General features: G+C 36.3%; 1 protein-coding gene across 1 annotated transcript in view; it reads right to left on the bottom strand.

Annotated features, from left to right (window-relative positions):
• LOC113228655 (Down syndrome cell adhesion molecule-like protein Dscam2) overlaps positions 1-22,929 on the bottom strand; it is an 81,231-nt gene that overhangs the window by 42,047 nt on the left and 16,255 nt on the right. Inside the window, exon 3 of the mRNA XM_026462011.1 lies at positions 555-700. Within this exon, the coding sequence (XP_026317796.1) occupies positions 555-700 (146 nt within the window). The remainder of the gene's footprint in view (positions 1-554; positions 701-22,929) is intronic.

The raw sequence follows: 22,929 nt of genomic DNA on the forward strand, positions 1-22,929 counted from the left end.
ATCTTGGTTACCTTATTTAAAGGTATGTACATGTCCAAAATATAACATTTTAAGTACTTTTAATATATTTTTAAAATAAATCTTCAATATTACTCTAGTTAGTGAATTAATGAAAAATATGATATTATATCGGTATAAATAGACATGTGTAATTATTAGGATTCTAGATTCTATTAATAGAATCATAGATAATAGATTCGCGTTAGCATTTTCGCTATATTGCCGCTCTGATAACGTAACGTAATACTGCAAGAAAGTGATGGGTAACCCTGCCACTTCACGCACACATTTGCGCGTGTGCAGATAGCGCTTTGCTGTATGTAGTAGTAGGTAAATAATTTTCGACCGTTGTATGGAGTGTCCGGGGTGTGCCCATAATGTACCATTTAAAAAAAACACCAAGTATAAATTTGGAAAATAAACAAAGTATGGCAATAAGTAGGATGTCATACGCCGTGTATGAATGCATTAAACCTTAAGACGCGTTCTACGACGCGGCGGTATATCTTTAGTATTTTTTTACAAATTGTTTACTAAGAATAATTGTAACTCACCTGGCTGCAGCAAGACAGGCCTAGAGAGTACCGTTCCAGCACGGTTGGAAGCTCTACACCGAAGTACAGCGCCGCTACTGCCTGTACCCGCGTCCAGCAGGGAGCGCCGCGCGCCCACTACCAGCCGACCATCGCTTAACACGTGTCTGAAAGGAAGACGTTACTTTTAATTTGTATTTTGTTAGTTGTGCTCTAGGGCACAGGTTTCCAAACTTTTTAACTAACCGCCAAAGATAAAAAAAATTCAATGCCCACCACCATAAATAAATAATTGAAAACACCTATTTGATTTATTAACCTAACACAAAAAAATCACAAGGTAAAACATTACATATTTGTAGTGTGGTTTATATAGATACGGTCTTTTTTCAAATACGATAGCACCCCCTGGACAGCTTCAACGCCTCCCAATCGCTTCCGAGGCCTTCCATACCTCCCCCCTAGAGCTTTACAGCGCCCACTGGGGGTGGGAGGGACCACTTTGGGAAACTATGATCTAGTGCTTTCGTCCCGGGAATTTCGATCTCGAACATTTTAAGAAAAATTTGACAGTTTTTTGGCATGTTCGAGACTCGAGAATGATATTTTCAGTCTCGGGAATATCCAGACTTGTGTGATTACAGTCACTTAATTAAAAGGTTAAAGTAGAAGTATAGACCGTATAGGGAGATACGAGTATGTAAGAGTGCCGATATTATTGCGCTTCAAGAAAGTTGGCTTTTTTCGGAAGACTTACCGTTCTTTGGTACGATAGACACGGATTTTGGGTTCTCGGGCGTATCTGCAATAGACACAACGGCTGGTATACTTAGAGGGAGACCCTATGTGGCGTGGCGTTGCTATGACGAAAGAGTGCGTTTGATGCGGTCAGCGTAGTGAACTGCAATAATGCGCGCGTTACGGCTATTAAAGCTACCACGCGCAACCGGTCTGCGCTCTTTTTCTCGGTGTACATGCCTACGAATTGCGTGGATAATTTACCTGACTTCACTCCGTGTCTCAGTGAAATCAGTGCAATAATTGAAAATTGTGATATCAAGTTTATTCTGGGTGATTATAATGAGCATCCAGGTGAATTGTTTTGGAATGAGCTAACTGATTTTTGTAATTGTCAAAATTGGGTCTGTGCATAGTGCGGACGCGGAGAAGTTGCATGCCGTCGTGCCGACACCCTACACGTGATGCACACGGTTGTACGAGGAGGTTAGATCACTGTGTGGTGTGGTTGTAAGGTTATATGGAGTGAGCGTGATGGCGTACAAACTGAGCAGTATAGAATCATCTGTAATGACCAAATTAATGATGTTAGTTTTCCAGAACGGCTCACTGAGTGCTCATTTGGAATGAGTAGCAACTTAGACCATAGAATAGTAATCGATGGCTTATACGAGAAGGTGGTCTGTATATTGCGAGGTGCGGATGAGGAATGCTACCGTGGGAGGGGCTGTGGTAAAAAGCAGCGTATCATTGGCTGGAATAAACATGTCAAAGATGCTCACTCGAAGGCGAGGCTAAGGTTTCTGGATTGCCTCGTGCCTCGTGAGCTGCCGGACCGCGGGTGGGTGCAAGTAACTTCCTATTATGGTGCCCCATATATTTTTCATCTATTTACTGCAGATGATGTGGTATCTATCATTAAGGGAACGATGAAGGGGAAGTCACCTGGGCATGATGGCGTGATGGAGCGTAGAGCATTTAAAAAATGCTGGTGAGCAATTGCCGGGGGTTTTGTCTCAATTATTTAATCATTCTTTAAGGCACTCGTACCTACCTAACGGTTTGATGCAGGCGTTGATGGTACCTCTTGTTAAGTACAAAACGGGGGATGTGTCTGACAAAAACAAGTACAGACCTATATCGTTGGCCACTATCATAGCAAAGGTACTGGACGGTTTGCTTGATCACATTTTAACTAAGCACCTGAAAATTCATGATGCGCAGTTCGGGTTTAGGCCTGGACTTTCTTCAGAGTCCGCTGTGCTTTGCCTCAAGCATATTGTTCGGTATTACACGGACAGAAGTACGCCTGTGTATGCGTGCTTCCTTGATCTGTCTAAGGCCTTCGATGTAGTCTCGTATGACGTGTTGTAGCATAAGCTGAGTTGTGAGACAAATCTCACGTTTGAGATTATTGGGCTTTTCGAGTTTTGATATCGAAACCAGATCAACAATGTTAAGTGGGCTGGGTCGCTATCGAAACCATACAGGTTGGGATGCGGGATGAGGCAGGGGGGGTTTAACGTCACCTCAGCTCTTCAACCTGTATGTAAAAGCATTGATTGGTGAGCTCAGCAGTACTAATGTTGGCTGCTCATTGGATGGCGTTATAGTTAACAATATCAATTATGCAGATGACATGGTGCTGCTGAGCCCATCTATATGTGACCTCCGTGAGCTACTTAAGATATGTGAAAACTATGCTGTTGCCCAAGGACTCGGTATAATACAAAGAAAAGTGAGCTTCTGCTTTAAGTGAACTCCACAAAGAAGAGTGCTTAAGTGGCGAGGTGGAGAAGTGGGCGTTGTAACGCCGGTCTCCCTTTGTGGCAGTGAACTTACTAGAGTTTTTAAATTTAAATACCTGGGTGACAGATAATCAGTCGGATCTGGTGGATATAGAGAGAGAACGGAGAACCCTTGCAGTCAGATGAAATATGCTCGCCCACAGGTTTGCACGTTGTAGTGGGGAGGTTAAATTGACGCTTTTTAAAGCATACTGTCAAACCTTCTACATGTGTAGCCTGTGGGTGAAATATAATAAGGTGACCCTAAATACTCTGAGGGTACAATATAACAACGCGTTTAGGATGTTGCTGGGGTTACCACGACACTGTAGCGCTTCAGGCATGTTCACTGAGACACGCACAGATGGCTTACATGCCATTCTGAGGAAGAGGGTTGCTTCACGTTGGCGACGTGTGCGTGGGTGCCCCAACAGCATTCTGAAAGTTGTGGCAGATAAAATTCACTGCCCCATCCAGACCCACTGGATGAAACTTCATGTGGCGGTTTAGTTTAAGTTTACATAAGTGTGTTAGATTAATTTCAATTTTATATGTAAACAATCTCAATTTTATATTTAATGTTGTAATTATTCGCGATTGTATGTTTTTTGAATTTTAATTTATTTTAAGATTATCTTATTTTATTTTAATTTTAGCATTTGAATAGCATCATACTAACCTTATTCCTAAGTTTTTTACTAATAAACTATGGATAATTGTTTTTGGTCCGAAATAAAGTAATATTATTATTAAAAATCTACTAGACACACAGTATTTTTTAATTCTTGTTACATGAATATGGCAACACTAGAGTGGAGCTTAGTATAATCCGTGGAGATTGAAGAACGGTAATAATAAAACCAGTATCTGTAACTTTACACGGTCTTTATTTTTTACGTAACAACTATATATACAACAACAACTATATTATAAAAAAAATACTTTTATAATTTGAGTTAAAGGCTTTGATTAAGATATCATGTTTTAACTGCCTAAATGTCTAGCCTATAAGTATTGAAACCTGTTTTTGAAGTGGTCTCGATATTTTTCCCCGGGGCGCGGAAATGCAGCAAGATTGAAAGCCTCAATGGACAAAACATTTATTATTAAATTACAGCATTACATAAAACAAGAAAAGGAAAGTTTCAATAAATAATGTACTCAAAAGGTTTCGGCTCATCACAATGATTCCAACTTTATAAACAAGCAAGCTGCGCGGGACAACGAACAATCGGGGGCACATCAATTGCAACAGTTGCACTGCAAATCCGCTACTATCACAGATGGAATAACGACGCTCTCAAGGTCGAACTGCAGTACCCAATGCGCCGCCGTCCACACAACAACAACTTACTTAAATAAAAAAAATTAAAAATCATTATTCTACAAGTACAAATTCAAATTTGGTTCATCACCGGAGCTATATCAAGAAAGGCACTGGAATCTATAGAAGATATATAGATTTTAAGGCTTTCGTGGTTATTCATTAAATGATTATCACTAATTTCGCGTTTCTTACCACGTTATTACTTTTTAAATTCCCGATTTTAGGAACGGTTGCATGTTCCATGGTCACGGGTTATGTGGTCGGTGACAATGACAGCTTTAAGAGCAGACATAGAAGCTAAGTAGATATGTCACGAGAGGGTAGACAGATATCAGTATCAGATAGTCAGCTCTTAAAGCTGTCATCTGCCGCCGTCCAGTCAACCCGTGACCATGGAGCGTGCAACCTTTCCGAAATATCGGGAAAATAAAAAGAAGTCATACCGTGGTAAGAAGCCTGAAATTAGTGATAATTATCTATAGCCGCTCACGCGATGCCCTTCTCCTACCGCAAAATGGCGGCTATTTGGTTTCGCAAATTAGAAAAGCATTCAGTTTAAATACAAGTTTTTATAAATAAAAATTATTATTCTGCATTGCTAAATAAATACCCTCCGTACTACCAACAAAAACATCTCAAATAAAATGCAGTAATACACCGCAAATCCTGCACTTAAAAAGCACTAATGAAATTTTTGGTGTACTTGGATAAATATGATAATATTCCGTTTGAGTGGTTCTAACGTTTACCATGAAATTACTCCTTAAAGTATAGTTTATAAATATTTATATTCAGGGTAAACTTAAAAAACGCTACTTACGGTATGTTTTCAATAAATAAACACCGAAATCACCAGCCCAAACAATAACACACACGATTGTCGTGACGTATTTTTGAAGTTGTTTATTCTTTTTGAATGACAGTCCCAGGCTTAGACTATGGAAAAAATCCATCCTCTAAGGTCCCAGGCATTAAAAACTTTATGGTTTGCTAGAGTAGTTACCGAAATAGCAATTAATATTAGTTCTTTTACCTGTTATAACTTTGATATCCGATAAATCGGTATAAAATCATCACCGGCACCTCTAGGTGTGGTATGCGTCTACGGCTGCATGTATCGCGTGAGCGGATAGAAGACGACTACTCCGCTATATATCTGTACTTAATCGCTATTACTTAAATAACGAAGGGACTCAAATGTATACTTTACTCAAACTCAAACCTAAATCTCAAATCTTTATTTTCTAGGTAAGAAAATTACACTTGGAATCGTCATATTGATTAAACTCTACTGCTCATTCGTAATGCAGATTTCTCTGAGAAGAATGATAACAAAATAAAAAAAATAAAGTATGTGTGACGAACACGAGTTCAGGGAAATGTTGAAATCAGTTTGCAATGATTTCATGCCATGGCAGATCTACATGGTTGATCAAACACACAAATCACAAACGAACATCAAATAAAGATAAAATTATTGATGAAATACTAGTAATAATATGAATATAATAATAAGTTTAAACGAATAAAACTATGGTATAAAGATGTTCAGAAGCGACATCTAAGCAGAATAAACGTTTCTTTCTTTACATAAGAGAGGATGCAATATTGACTCGTCGTAATAGGAAGATTTGGCAGCACTGCGCCCTGAATGGCGGGAGATCGTGAAGAGGCAAGTTCAAGTTCGAAGAGCAACGTAAAGCAAACCTCAATGCTAAACGCGACGAAATTAAAACCCGTCTACACGCCGCCATTCTCTATAATTTCGTTAGCGGTGTATTAACTTACCCTCAATGTACATGAGGGTTCACCGCAAAGATTGGAGACATTAGTCGTCTTCGAGCACACTATCACCATGACCTCCATGACCGAAAAAATGGTCGGCTAGATAGAGATTACATATAATGCTATGCATATAATACTATAGTCAGGTGTATTCCTTTGAGTTATTCTAGGAAGAACAGATAAAGTCTCATAAGACTTTTGAACTACACTAAACTTGCCTTTGTTTATCAGCTTTACACGTTTTAACAACGATTACGCTGAATTAAATACTTACGATGTATTTGCCGAAAACGTGCAAACTGAAAAGTAATCCTCAGTTTCAGCTATCACTACACACAGCTCTCACACACACACAAAAAATTTATAAAAAAGTCTAATGGGACGAAATCTGGCGAATATTGTGGATGTGACAATAGCTCGTACCGTAATTCGACAAGTTTTGGTGTTCTTAATGCAGATGAGAAACGGAATACACGAAATTCCGTTTTCTCCATTTTCAAAAAATATATACTTCACCAAATTTTATTTATTTTTTTGCGTTAATTTTAAAAATTTAACGTCATTTGCTTAGTAAGGAGTTCTAAATTAAGATATAAAAATAAATAATATATATATCTAAAGTTCTAACATGTTACGAAAACAGTTTAGTTTGTGAAGAAAGTCTGGTGTCCACACAAGGATTAACTTGTGTTATAGACCAGTAGGCTCACCCTTCCAGCTGTAGAACAAACGTAAGAAATATGGGCAGACTAAAAGATAGATGTACTTAATTACTTTAATAGATAAAGATTTTCAAAGTAAAAGCAAACATGTCACACTGTCCATCCATTTATTTAATTTTAACTAACTTTTGACATACAACCGTAGCAATACTTCCTGGACACTTTATTTTTTTAATTTTGGTGAAGCGACGTGCTCTTTAGCTCCGATGTTTATCGAACCAACAGATTATGTAACGAAGATTATTCAAGTTGATAAATTTTGGTACCTGTCTAATAAATTATAATGAAATTAAATAAATAATCTTAAATTCTTATTGTATATTATAATGAATCGTCGGATTCTTCTCCGTGTTAACGGGAATCATCCCTTGAATCCTCATTAACATTTATTATTAATTTTTGAGTACACAAATTGTCTAACACAACGTCACGATCCCAATCAGACAATATCTTCTTTTTTTAACATTCACTATTAAATATTCAGATTCATAAATAAAATCGACTGTTATAAAAAATTGAATCGGAAACGCATTAGGACATCATTAATTGATTAGAATTCGAGCTGTCAAAAGTTAAATAAATGATTGGACGGAGTATAGAACATAGGTTCCCAAACTTTTTGGTTCACACTCACAAAGGCAAGATTAAAATATTTCTACTCCAACCACCACAAAAAATAATTGAAAACACGTATTTTTTATATGAACATAACACAAAAAATCACAAGGGAAACAAAATTATATACATATGTGGGCTGTATTTTTCGTATTTTAATGTAAACTATTTGTGTTCCTACCTATGATAAAGAAAAAATAGGAAGTGTGTCAAAAGTTGTCAGATTTGTGTTACGTTGTTTGCCGTACAAATTAAAGAAAATAATAAGAAAACTCGGTTTATTTCTCATCTGCAATCCCACACACACACACACACACACACACACACACATATATATATATATATATAGTTTATACAGATAATTCAGTTTTATTTTTCAAATGCGGCAGCAGTAGCACGCCCTGGACAGGATCAATGTGGGGACAATTGCTTTCGAGCCCCCTAGGACTCTTCAGCGCTCAATGGGGGGCGGTAAGGACCGTTAAGAAACTATGTAAGTATTAGAAGAAGATTGTTGGTTGTTATGTTGTAAGTGTGTATAATGTATGAGTCCGTGTTTGCACATACAATATAATTATAAATGTTTTTGAACTTCAAACAAATGCGCTTTAAGTAATTGATAACTTAGTGTTTGATATGCTAACAAGCCATGTTTGTATGGAGCTCACTAAACAAAGTCCTCTTAAGCCGGGTCTCTTAAACGCGTAAATAAACCACAAAATTTGACTTCAGTCGCTGCCGATCACAAACTGCGCAAAGCCCGCTTCGTTTGCGAACTTTGTACAGAAGCCAACGATATTTATATACAGACTTGTTCTGTTTCACTGCAGGCGATATTAGAACATAGCTTGATGTACTGTTAACTGGCGTACAGAAGCGTGTAAATTGGACACTCTTCGTTTAGCCGTATATTAATACAAATTAATAAATATCAGACAACATCACATACTACGCCTCGATCTCAAACCACAGATTACGTAATAGTTACTATGTAACAGATACATCACTCTGATACAAAATCGAAAATATCTACGCTATTATAGCCTACTAAATCTGATTAATGACACCAGGCGCTCACTACGAGGAAAAAGGAACCTAAGCACGCGCTCAGAGAGGTGAAAATAACGTTGCCAGCCGTGTGCAATCGTACGGAGCCGAATGCTCATAAATGAAAGACTTGTATGAGCACTTGCGCCGACGTCGGCGCACTCAGCGGTAGGTACTAATCGTGTAACCTTGAGTGAGTGACGAAACCCTACCCAAAGTAAGTAACTATACTCCGTCCGACCATTTATTTAACTTTTCACATATGCATGTCCGAAGTTCCGTAATTATTGACATACAACTATAGACAAAAATGCAACACCTCTTGGACTCTTTCATTTTTTAATTTTATGAATGGACGTGCTCTTTAGCTCCGATATTTATCGAGCCAACAGACTATGTAACGAACATTATTCAAGTTGCCAAATTTTGGTATCTGTCTAATAAAGTATAATGAAATGAAATAAATTATAAATAATTATAATAATTGTTTATTTTTTAATAATGATTTCTTCATTTGAACGGAAATCATCACTTGCATCGTCATTAACATTAATTATTAATTCTTGAGTACACAAATTGTCAAATGCAACATCACGATTCCAATCAGAAAATATCTTCTTTTTTGAACCCGCTCACATTCAAGATTTTAACTTCTTCATAAATAAAATTGATTGTTATAAAAAATCGAATCGCAAACGCATTAGGACATCACTGATTATGATGTCAAAAGTTAAATAAATGGTTGGGCAGAGTATAATGCACTTGTATTATGGAAATCGGAAACAACCACGGTACCACAGACACCCACACTCAAATAATTTAGAATAGTTACTTTTTTTTCTACATTGACCCGGCCGAGGATTCAACTCAGATCCTCAGAGATGGCGACATCATGAAAACCGATGTGCAAGCCACTCGATCACGGAGGTCGTCATACTATCTACAATAATCGTGATTTTTCTAAACCATTATTATAAACCTTTCGTACATAATTCATCGCACCCTTCGTGTTACATCTACAAAATTTTTAGGAAAGAGGCTTAAAGATTCTACGATGAAAATTAATCTATAACTTTTTTTATACTTAACCCACTCATGGACAAATAAAATGTGAAAATACCATTTTTTGCTTTTTAAATTAAATAATGTATACTTTTTTATGAATGTTATAGTTTCAATGTTTGAAAGTAAACATAACAAACTCTGAGTGTTTTCTTTACTTTTAAATATGGAACTCATAATATACATAAAAAGCGTATATTTGACTTAAATAATAAAAAGTGTTATTTTGACTTACAACAACTTACGTCTGAGGTATCGAAATAGTACCGCACTCTAAAATACCAATATTTTTATTTATGTTGTACTGCTTGTATTGATACAATACGATATTATGTTTTATCACTGACGACCATACCCGTGATGATTTCATTTGTGTCATACTTACAAGAAAATTAAAATGTATGCACAGTACAATAATTGATACACAAGGTTGGAGGAATCCCTAACTTCTAAGATAAAGGATATTCTGGTATAGAAGTTAGGGGATCACTTTTAAATGGCTTTTCTTCTCTTCTTGTACAACTATCGTTTTTGTTCCCATGGACATTATAATGTCATTGTTTTTCTTTATAAAATAAATTATAGTTGTAGAGTTTGTAGTTGTCAGTGCCGTTTGTTATTATTATTAGTATATGAGCCACTTTCCTCCGACATGGTGGTCGGAGCTCTTAGTCAGCGGATATGGTAAGTTTGTACTTTATTCATTCTATTTGCACCTTAATCGAGTGTGATTGGGTTCCGTCAGACACATTGCTTGTTTGCCGGAACCCAATCACCACCACCGAGTTCCACCTCACGAGTTCCTACATCAATTCTATACTTTATTACTTGGTTATAACGTCTAAGAGAAGGTTTACAAGGTTACGCTTAAATTATAATTACAATCAAAGATATAAGCAAGTTCTACATAAATACAACTATTTACTTCCAAACAGTGCTTTACGTACAGGTTACAGGTCTTCCTTGATCTATTTGCTACAATTTATTACCTAACTCTAATACTTTTATGCTGCTTAACAATATACACATATATTTTTGCAGCATAATTTAAATTTCGTTTTGTTTCTTATTATTACTTTTGTTGCTACACAGATAATAGTCAAGGAAACTGTTCCTGTATTTCCCCACATTATTTTTTCAATATTTTCGGCCGCAATCTTGGATTGTATTTCTTGTTCGATATTATATAGATCAATCGCGTGAATGGGGCAATCGATCAGGATGTGGGGGATTGTCTCGTCGACGTCGGGTGCGCAAACACACGAAACGGCTCTCTTTGCACTTAAACCGGTTCAAGTACGCCGAGAACCCACCGTGTCCCGTCATGACCTATGTCGTCATAATGGTTGGCTCAAATTTACGGACCACTCTATACGCGGCCACCGCCTCTGGAAAAAAGAGCTTGGTAATCTCCGCCGTTTCACCATTTCTATATCTACTGCCCTATTCGCTCAGCGTAGCCTCACGGAGTCTACGCTTTGCGAATGAGACCGGGTACCGGTCATAGCTAGGCTTCTTATTTGACTTTTAGGCAGCCTCCTTAGCAAGTTCGTCAGCCCTCCAAGGTGAGGAACCAATTAGTATTATTGATTAGTGCTATAAACATACAGGAGCGAGACGTTCTCGAAGCAGACCACCTAGATGATCACTTTTTTTTACGGAAGGGAAATCTTTATGTGGGGACTCTCACCGGTTGAGTCGGCGCTGTGGGATCCGTGAACATTCACCACGACGACCTGGATGATCACCTAGACGTGCTAGATGGTTGGACGATATCGTCGGAGTGGCCGGAAGATTGTGGATGATGGCACACGACCGATAGAACTAGCGTGCAAAAGAGGAGGTCTATACCCAGCAGTGGGTGTTAACGGGCTGACATGATGATATGATGGAAAACATATTAAAATTTGGTTAAAACCACTGTACTGTCTTAACGCACAAATGAGTGTGTGTAAATCATAAAATTTAGTCATTACGTTGTTAATATTTTCTATGGAGAAGCAGTAGGCTGTAATTACACTGGAAACACTTAGAAATCGCACTGTAAGGCCATTAAGGTTTTTATTTGAGATCGCTAAAACAGGGTGCCTACAATATACACAAAAAAAGGGTACAGATAAACAGGGTAGAGTCATATTCTCATATTTAATATTACGGTAAACGCCGTTACGGTTCGTGAACGGGTTAAATAGAAATGTTATACAATTTCACATATACATAAGTTGTTATTTCTCAAACATGCTCGAAAATGTTTGTGTTACTTTCAAAAAACGAACACGGAAAGTTTGTCATTTATGGACCATGCGACTTCTTCCCGGCCAAGACCCGCAAAGTAAATATGAAAATCCATTAGTGTCGCTCTAAACTTTTAAATCTACCTACTGAACTATATAAACAGGCATAAGAAAATCTTATACAGCTAACTTTTCTGCCCAGTGTTCTAATTGCGAGAATTAAAAATACCAACCTGTATCGCTTACTTGACAAAAAGAAAATGACGGTAACATTTAAAGTAAAGTGTTTTGGTATTATTTTCTTGTTTCGCCTTTTTTGTATTTTGGTCATCAAAATAAGTGCTAGTGAAAAGAGCGATAACGAAAATACAGTAAGAGTAGATACACATTCAAACACACCAGAAGATCAGTAGACTACTGTTAATGTGCCTGGAAAAACAATAACATTTTCTTTTAGCAATTGTCCTAACACGTCAAATAGAACTTTTAATATTAATTAATATGTTTTACTTTATACATCTTCCGCTCTTTAGTCTTTTATTATTTCCTCATATTGTTTGAGAAAAATTCTATACATGCCGCTGCGGGAATGGGGATTGCTTGACTCGTATTAATACAAGGCCTCGCTGGCGCTCGTCCTTGTCTCATCCTCGTCCAGCAATCCCTTACTTCCCGGTCTCTGCAATAATGTGCTATGTATAATTATATTAATACGAAGATTGAATACTAAGAAAAATTGAAAAGAAAAGTTGAAAAACTCAACTGAGTTACGGAACGAACCAGCACCACTTTACGAATTTTTCTCTGTGCTTCTTGAAAACTGTCTGTGACCATCTGTGAGAAATCTATGAAAGTATTTCTTCACTCAGCCGTCGTTTCATATAGTTTCTGTTATTTTTATGACTTTCATGTGACAAAAGTACTTTTGACGTACGATGTGGCTTTATTTCATTATAAATAGCCGAACTTGTTTCATTTGGATCATCATCGGCCCATTATTCGTCCAACAGCTAGGAACAGATTCATTTGAATTGTCAATTTTGTAAGTTCGTACATACACTGCACTTAGTCTAATAAATATACAAAAAGGAGACATATTATTTAAAAGTTTTTCGTGTTATTACAATATAGATAATCAAATCCGCCTGTTCTTGTTAAGACATTTATAAATAAAAATAGATTTCGATACTAGTAGCCAACTGTCAAAATAAGAATGAAGATGGCAATAACACAATTACCACACGCAAAATAGGCGCCTTGGCGTCGAATTGCGGACACCAGCCCATTACACCAAGTACCAAGTAACACAATTACTAATCGTTAGAACGTCGTAACAGTCGCAATTCAAACATTTATGGGAAAATTTTACCTACTTTCACAATCTATCGATAAAAATGTCGACAACAACTAACAAGACTTTAAAATTTTATAAAAAGTGGCAACCATGCAAATGTCATTTTAGGTCATCTTCAAAAAAGCCAGACTATAGCGTTGGACACTGGTTGGCTCGTGTCGTACACGGAGCGCGACAATTGCACACACATACAAGTCGCGCTGTTATTTTGTAGGGAGTTGCCCTACTTGTTTTATTCTACTATGACTTTAGAGTACATATCTTACCGTATAAGACCGTTTAACGTCAACATACTCCTCAAAAGACGTCATTATATAGATGGCTGATATAAAAATGTTTTACGACAGAATTGGTAAACTTCCACCGTACCTATAAATGCCATCAAAACATCTTCAAGTTGCTGGAAAAATGCTATAAGATTACGCAAACCCGTTCGTTAAGTGTAAAAGCGCCATCCCTTTTTATTATTCAACTCTTTACCTCGCCAATTTACATAATTAGGATCTGTTGAACGTTACACCTCTGAAATTAGAAAATCATACATGCCTTACGTTATTCAACCTTGCTTGTATAGGCACTTTTCCTTATACTCGTGAGCACTCGTGCGAGTCAATCGTACCTCATCACGGGCCCGTTCATATCATATGTTATCAAATTCCTCGATATTCGATCACTGCCAATTTTCCGCTGACATTCACATTTCATTGAAGCCCATATACATATTGACATGAAAATCTAATTTTCTGCTCCAGTGTTTATAATATCTTCATATGAAAAAATGTTTATGAAATCCAATACTGTGTAATGGAAAATTGTAAACATTAATGCTAATGAAAAATAGCTACTTGACAACAAAAGTACTATTAAAATATAAAAATGTTGTATAATAATGAATTTATGTAATATCACGATGTACTGCCATGATATTCAATTATTTTTTGTGAAATACACTACTTTATTTTAATTATTAATACAAAGATCGAACACTAGAAAAAAATCCTTCGATCCGGCCGGATTCAAACCAACGTTTTCTAGCAAACCGTGCCAAACACTATGCCAACTAAGCCACGGAATGAGCTAGCGAACCTCACGAATTTTTCTGTGCTTGTTGTCGTATCTATGTATCTGGTTTTTAACGACTTTTTAGCGCCATCTATGAGAAATCTAAGAAAGGATTTTGTCACCCACGTAGGTACCCTTACAGCTACCAGCCCTGGCTAGAGATATCTAGTGAGATTACTATATAAGTTTAGGATCAAGCGCTACGAAAAATTCCTTCATCTGTCTGGATTCGAACCAGCGCCTTCAGATTACCGTGCCACTGTCCCAACTGAGCTACGGGACGAACCAGCAGATCTTACGTATTTTTCTATGTACTTATTGCAGATCTTCGTTTTTGGTTTTGAACGACTTTTTTCCGTAGCGCCATCTGTGAGAAATCTATTAAAGATTTTCTTCACAATATAATAAGTATTATAAAATGTTTTCACCAAGCTTTAGCGTGAAACAAACAGAGAGCAGGTGAGGGTCCCGCGTCCGCGCTCGGTGTATTGTTGTAAATATATAAATATACGGAATTACACCCGCCGCGGTCCCGACCCGACTCGCGCCTGACCTGGGTGCAGGTGCTGGGTGCTCTCTGTACGTTTCACGCTTTAAAGTAAAATTTCAAATAAGAGTACGTTTGTATACAAATTTGATATTTTACCTATTTAATGTCAAAGTGAAAATCAAATAATCTTTATTTCATAGAAATTACAGTTGAAATCGTCATATTAACTAAACTCTACTGCTCATTTGTAAGAACGATTCTCCGGAGAAGAACGAGCAAGAAACTCTTGAAGTTGTTTTTTGTACATAAACATTTAAATACATTAATCATTTACAATATTTATTTCAAACTTAATCGATCGAGACAACCTGGAAAAGCTAAATGGGTCACTACCACAGATTTCTGTTAAATAAGTAAGCAGGAACAGTGTAATACTTTTATCTTAGTTCTAATCTCGTGAATGGTAAAATTTTAATATCAACCGGATTTTTTTTTATGTAAGCATACCATTAGCCCCTTAAATTAATAATGTATGACTTTGTGAAGACGACTGTCACGCGATAAGTGTTATTTTTATTCCTCTTAATTAATATTATATCTGTCACTAAATTTTATAAAAAATGTTAATTTCTTTAAATTTATCCCTTAAAGATAATCTGGGGTCCATGTTGTAAATTGCCCTAACCACACGTTTCTGCCGGACAAAGATTCTATTAATATCGGCGGCATAATTAACCCCACACCAAGATGCTGTATGTCATGTCACCCTGAGACATACGTTGACGCCTGTCCATAACCGTTGCAGTGCCACTCAGAGCTTTAAATCGCAAAGATTTGAGGGGCATTGCCACTGCGCCCGTCACCCTGAGACATGACAAGTCCCATGTGCCTGTAATTTCACCAGCACCCTTACTTACCCTTCAAAATCGGAACGCAGTAATGCTCCCATTGCTGCTTGGTGGCAGAAGTAGGTAAGGTGGCAGTACTTCCTTACTTCCTTCTTACAGTTCTTCCCGCAACCCGAAGGTTGCCTGTAACAGATTGCTATTTAGCAATAAGACCGACTGTTGTACCTGTACTGTACTGTCTTTACTTTTTTGTATTATTTTGTATTGGTCAGAATATTTGTATTGTGTTGTATTGTAATAACCCTGTGTATATGTGCGGCGCACTATAGGTTTCCGAAATTAATAAGAAAAAAAATACTATAAATGGTCAGGAATGAATTTATTGTTTATTAATATTCTCCTTTGGCGTTAATCATTGACTTACAATTATATGGACGTCGGGTCCGCGCTAAAAAGTGTCCGCACTTGTAAGGCGCTAAAATCGTATACAGAGCGCCAAACTCCGCTTTAGTCTTCATTTGTTCGACTGACAGCGCGATACTGCGATGACATTTCAATTTAAATTTCGAATAGGTTGACTTGGGACATTTTTTTCGTGGTTTTTGTATTAGACCCGTCGTCCATTTATTTGTAAGTCAATGGCGTTAATGCACTTTTTCACACGAATGAATCAATTTTGAAAACATTTATGCCACTCCTCCGTGACAATCTCTGAAACATATTATTTTTTTCGACAACCTCTTCAGGTGATAAAAATCGTTGACCGCGTAACAATAACTTTCGGTAAACAAATGGTCGTATGCCAATCACTATTTACGGTACAACGATTTCCTAAAGCAACAGTAGCCACGTGTCCAGTTTTATTAAAAAAAGAAGCCATCATTCGCTTAGAGACCCTTTGCACGCGTGCCACTTTGGTTGGTTTCAGCTCACCTCGAAAGACCCACACGCTCGATTGATGCTTTGTTTTGGGATCGTAACTATAAATCCATGTTTTGTCACTTGTTACTATGTCCCACGCCAAATTTGACGCCACTTCGTGGAATCTGGTAAGCATGGTATTGCACCAAGTGACGCGATCCGTTTTTTGAGCCTCAGTCGAATTGTGTGGGATCCACCGAGAGCATAGCTTCTTCACACCCTTCTCTTCTTCTTCAACTCTTTGTGTAGTATTGATTGCATTTAACTCATGCCTATGCCTAAAGATGCCCGAATCTCATGGTATGTCACATACATGTCTGTTTTGGTCATATGGCGCACAGCATCGATGTTTTTGTTGTTCACAGCAGTGGACCTGCAACCATCACGAAATTCGTCACTGAGATTCACACGACCGCGTTTGAATTCTGCAAACCAGCTATAAATAGTCGTCTTTCATGGTGCTTCATTGCTAAAAGCAGTTTAAAGGCGAGGGAAGCTCCGCTGAGCTGTTACATTACACTTAAAGTCGTAGAAAATCATACTAAGAAAATTTTCACGAGTTAAATCCATGGTGATGTAGACAACCAATTTCTAAAATGACGCCACAATATAAAAACAAGTAACAGTCAGATGAAACAAACTGTATTCTGCAGCCAAAGAGTTCCATTTTCAAATGTAATTACCTTCCTTTATTAATTACATTGCTTCGGAAATCATAGTACAGATATTTCCCCTGTTTCAGACTAGGTAATTCGTGTAGAGTAGAGAGTGTCGACACCTTTAGAGGATGGAAAATAGTTCAAGAGAAACACGAATTACTTGTGCCTGACAATAAAATATAAAATGAGCTTGACGGATGTAAGGCTCGTTAACATGTACTACTACTTCCCATAACAACTTTGTAATACCTTTCAGGTCTAAACTTATACAAACACGTAGCCATAAATGCACAAGTTATGTTATTTGAATATAAGATATTTTCAAAGTTCATAGATGAAGCGAGGTGTTCGAACTTTATCGAAACTTGGGCAAAGTCAACACAGGCGCGTTAGTGCAGAGTTGCTGATGTAAGTTCGTCTTGATGTGTGACACCTATGTATTGCAGATAACCAGTCGAAAATCAACCTTATATCTCTCGTGTTAAACTCTATGGGCAAATCTTTGTGCTCAAGCCAAGGTTGGTGTAGCGGACTGCCCAACTTGCGCCGCTGTTTTGTATGCGAAAACTTTATAGCGGCAACAAGGCGCCATAATGTGAAACAGCAAAGCGCAGTTTCAAATACAGCCCGTATTGGCCCCACCTATTTCAGGCGAAACTTGGCCATGTTACAGGGTTTAACGTTGAGCGATTATCACGTTAATTGTAAAATTTATCAATTTTTTTTCTACATTTAGTCTTTCAGTGGATGTTACTGATCCCTTATCAAATTCATTAATTTATTGGTTTATGGTTAAAACAGTGAAAAATTTAGAATAGTAAATTTCTTTGATGGCCAAGCATTCCAAGTATATAACTTTTTTCCTCTTTTGAGTTTTATTTAATTATTTAGAAAAGTATGCTACTGGCTTTTCTAAAATTCGTTTTATAAGACAATTTCTCAGGGTTCATTCGGAACGGGGAATCAGCACAATAAACCTAACGTGTTGCTCTGAAATAAAGATTTTTATTAGCATAACATTACATTTATGGTACTCCAAACCTACAAACTACAGTATTTAACGTTTTATCTAACCTGAAATAAAGAAACGACATTCAAAGTTTATTTAAAGATTGTCGATTCCTTTTCTTATACACTATTCAACATCAAACACCGATGCCATTTTAAACATCACCATTGTTTTACCGACGCATATTAAAAGACAACATCACAGAAATCCTACTTCTTTACATCTATATTATACAGGGTGACAGGTTGAACGAGATAAATATTTAAAGAGGCGAATGAGTAGCTGATACCCATACCGAATATGTAAAAACACTGCCTTACTTTTAAATGTTTTTGTCTAAGGAAAATACTGCCTCTAACATTTTGTAATACTCTCGCGCATCGTGTAGCGAGTGCCCTTAAATATCAAATCAAACCCTCACCGGCCTCTGCGCATGCTTTCTTACCCGTTTCACATCCCCGCCCGGCCCTGCTCATTGAAGCGCCACCCTGCCGGCCACCCGCTACTAGAGATGGGGAAAACTGCTTATTTTTTTAAACGTTTAAGCGTTATGCTTTTTTTTAAAAAAAAGCGTTCTTTTTTTATACGCTTTTTCCCTTCAACGCTTTTTAGTTTAAAGCTTACAAAATCGTTTAGAAATTTAAGTTAAAACGTTTAGCGCATAGACTTTTATGTTAAAAAAGTTTGCAACGTTGTGTTGATAGCGAAACGCAAGAATAGACTACTAAAGGTTTTAAGATAAGTAAGTTTTTTGTAAAAAAAACGAGTTATATTTTTATTTACGGATTACCATTCATATTGGCGTTTAAAAGCGTTCAAAAACATACGTTGTTTAACTTTTGTAGTTGTTAACCGTTGAAGGTGATTCTCGCGAGTCGTTCAAATCGCCATTCCAGGCTGCAAATCGGTAGAAATGTAGTAAATTTTTAAAAACTTTAAGTGGTAGTAGGCCATACACAGGGGTATGACTTGGGGAGTCTTTTATGGCCTAGATCTATGTCCTGCAATAATTACGAGTAGTTAAGAAAACGATGTCAAATCTAATTACTCTCCCATTCCAAACTACCAAATGATAAATTGATCGCTGTGTACCTTCTAAAAGGAATAACCCCGACTTTTATATGATGACCCGACAAAGTAACTAATAAATGATTATTTCTTTAAGCCTATAATTTTCAAGTTGTTGGATAATAGAAAGAATATAAATTAGATTTTTGTTCAGCGAAAACCATCATTTCCTTCCGAGATTACGGAATTTGTGATTTTGTCAAACTTCGCCCTTGAGCTCAGTGGTACATGTCGCCAACCCGTTCCCCACCTATTCAGTGTGCCGTCAAATCTTGTCACAGGTGAGCATGTGTCATTGCGAAAGAGAAATTTATAGTTTACTTGGACGAAAAGTGGTTTGTCACTGATCATCACTTTCCATTTTTTTTGCGGTAAGTATAAAGGTTTATTTTATTATTTAATACTGATTCAATTATGTACTGAAAATCTATCCTTGATATAATTCTTAGACTTAAGTTGCATGTGGTGTTTGAATAAATCATTGAAAACTGTCCATATCTCATTTGTTTCCACCTCATTGCCTTCCATTCCCTCCAATTTATTTGCTGGATGGTAATGATTGTTTTGAAGTGAAGTGAAGGTTGCAGTTTTTACGTAACCACCGAGTAACGTTTTTTGGGTAATTGTATATGTACATGTATATATGTTACTACCCGCAGCCTAAAACCAGTAGTCATAAAAACTTAAACAATGTTTTAGCAACGTTTAAAGGGCACGAAAGTGCTATCACACTTCATTCTTCACAAACATGACTAGGCAAATGTGAAAAAACTTACCGATTAAGGTATTTGACGTTAACTTTTTTCTATGTTTGACTTGCCCTTTTTCAGCGGTTTACGTTGTTCAGATAGCAAATTAGTTAATGGTAATCACAAATTACACTTAGGGTATCTCTAAAATGTGGAAATATATTTAAATATGACTAACAAAATTTTTTTCCAATGTTTGGCTAAATTAATGATTAATACAGTGTAGCATCAACTTTGCTCACTTAAAATGTTGCTAAAACGTTAGTTAACTTTTTCGGGTGTAAGGATTATATTAGGATTAGACGGTTTGAATAAATTCTGTATTTTTGGCAGTCATTTAACAATATTTCGATGATTTTGCAGATCCAGAGTGTGGCAAGGACGAAAAAAACAAATAAAGAAGAATTATCAAAAGATCAACTACGTAAAAAAGTTGAGTATTGAAAATAAAGCATAATACTGCATTTATAAGAAAACAATTTTTAAGAGAAGAGGATAAGCAAAAAGAATAATTCAGAGCATAAAAATTATGAGTACAAGAGCTCAGAGAGAACAAACATGAAAATGTCACGAAAACAGTAGTAAATATTATGAGAATTGAATTTAAATCGTCTTTATTAAGATATTAAAAAAAAAATAAAGCAATTACAAAATGATCTTATTCTAAATTTGTAATATCACTAAAATTAATCGTTACTGACTCACGTTTACGAACATTTAAATACGTATTTGTATGATGTTTCATTGTGTAAATACAAGAAAGACAAAAAAAAGACAGAAGACAAAAATATTATAAAAAAAAAGAATAGTAGTGGAAACGAAAAAAAGGTACGATGCACAAGTCAAACGTCTAAAGCTAGAAAAATACGCGACGAGACTATGAAAGTTGTAAAAATTTACGGCATAAAATTATCCAATTATAATTAAATTTAAAAAAAAATAAAAGTCAATTTGAGGAAACGAGTAAAGAAGCTGAATTTACTAAAAAAAAAAAAACAAAAAGAAAAAACATTAGAAAAGAAAGTTAATGACTTAGTAAGACACATTCCCAAATATTAAGTTCAGGAAGTACAAAAGATGTTTAATGAAACACTCCCGCGGGAATTGAATGAAAAATACAAAAATCCAAAAAATACCAAAAAAAAAGTCAATAATTAGTTTGTCAGCACGAGAAATTAAAATATTACTTAACAAAATTAAAGAGCTATAAATTCAGTAGCTTGATTGATATGGTTATGGTTGTGCATAACTTGAGTAAATTACTAATTTTATATTTACAATTTATTATTTCCATGTTTTGATGTTTTTAAGTTGTTGCCCACAATTTTTATTTTGAATAATCTAGACTGATGCCTACTTAAATGAGTTTCTTTCTTTTCATAAATTTATATTTATACGTAGTTTATTCCATATCAATTGTTGCGACAACTATAGATAAATCTAATTTTTACGACAATTTAATAAAATTTAATTATTAAATTATGATGAATTTTAGTATACATGTATTTACTCACTTTTCACTCATCAAAATGTCATTATTTTAATAATAATAATTTAATAATTTGTTTAGCCTTTTACAAATAATGGTGTATAACTAAATAAGTGCTAGCACTTGACCATGTTTGACTTGTTAGTAATTGACTCAAGGTTATCCGTCCCTTGACATTCAAGCTAGGCTAACCTGTGCTATGAAAGTCAGTGGTTCGGTTACTTAAAAGTTTTCAAGCATATTTATGGTGCAGTATAGGGAAAATCACAGAAAAAAAAAACAAAGAAAAGCCTTAAGGTTAATAATTAAAATTATACATAATGGATGTAAAAAGGTGAAGGTGAGAGAGTAAAAGTGCGTGCGTTGGTAGTGTGTGTGTGTGTGTGAGCGGTTGTTCGTGTCTTCGTGAGTGATAATGACATTTGAAGCGGACAAGAGTGTTACCTATGTAGACTTTTAATTGAATACGAGAGACGTAACTTTCTACTATTATATCATATTTTCATAATGCAATTCGTAAATATCATTACATACGCATACCATACACACGCATTACCATCCTGATACATTTCATTACCATCCACGCCTTCATTACCTTCCTTTAATTATACCTAAAGTATAGGGTCTCCTAGAGTGTCTTTCTCTTACATTTATTGCTCATGGGTATACGAACCATTGTCATGTTTTAGTTTCGATGAAAACGACAATATTTTAAATTTTAAAAAACGTGCGAATTTGAACGACTCGCGGCAACCACCCTGAAATGGACAAATTGCTTATTTTTTTAACTTTAAAACGTTCGTTTAAAAAGCGTTCTTGTAAGCGCTTTTCACTTAAACTCTTTTTAGTTTGACGCTTAAAAAGTCGTTTACAAAAACGTTTAAGCGCATAGACTTTATGATTAAAAAAGCTTGCAACGTTATGTTGAATTAATTTGTTTAGGAAACATAGATGGCGCTACTTGAAACTTAGGCACGTTATAAAAAATGAAATTGTTGAGTACCTATAGAACTGACCAGTGACAAACCAAAAGCGTGCTTATGCGCTTATTTTAAGAAGCAGACATTTTTAAGTGATTTTCGTTTAAACGCCCATCTCTCCCTGCTACCGCCCGGTTAGTTCGCTTGCGCTCTTGTGTTAGACGGGACGTAGTCGCGTATTTCTTTTGTGTGGTATATCGCTGTATTGAGTTGTGTAGTTCAGTGGAGTGCAGTGACGTTCGTAACGATGATGCTATATCACTAAACAAGTGAGTAATATTGGTCCATGATGCGGTGTTACGTTATTGTATGTTATGCAAATTATGTTGTTAGTCGTGCTAGGAATTTGGCCCGAGAAATGTTCCTTAGTCGGCGAGCGACCATCCTGCACATTGGTGTTAATACTCAATTTTGTCTGTCCTATGCTAGGATCAACAGTCATATTCTCTA

The sequence above is a fragment of the Hyposmocoma kahamanoa genome, unplaced genomic scaffold (genome assembly GCF_003589595.1).
Source record: "Hyposmocoma kahamanoa isolate Upper Pololo Valley unplaced genomic scaffold, ASM358959v1 232, whole genome shotgun sequence".
Taxonomy (NCBI): Eukaryota; Metazoa; Arthropoda; class Insecta; order Lepidoptera; family Cosmopterigidae; genus Hyposmocoma; species Hyposmocoma kahamanoa.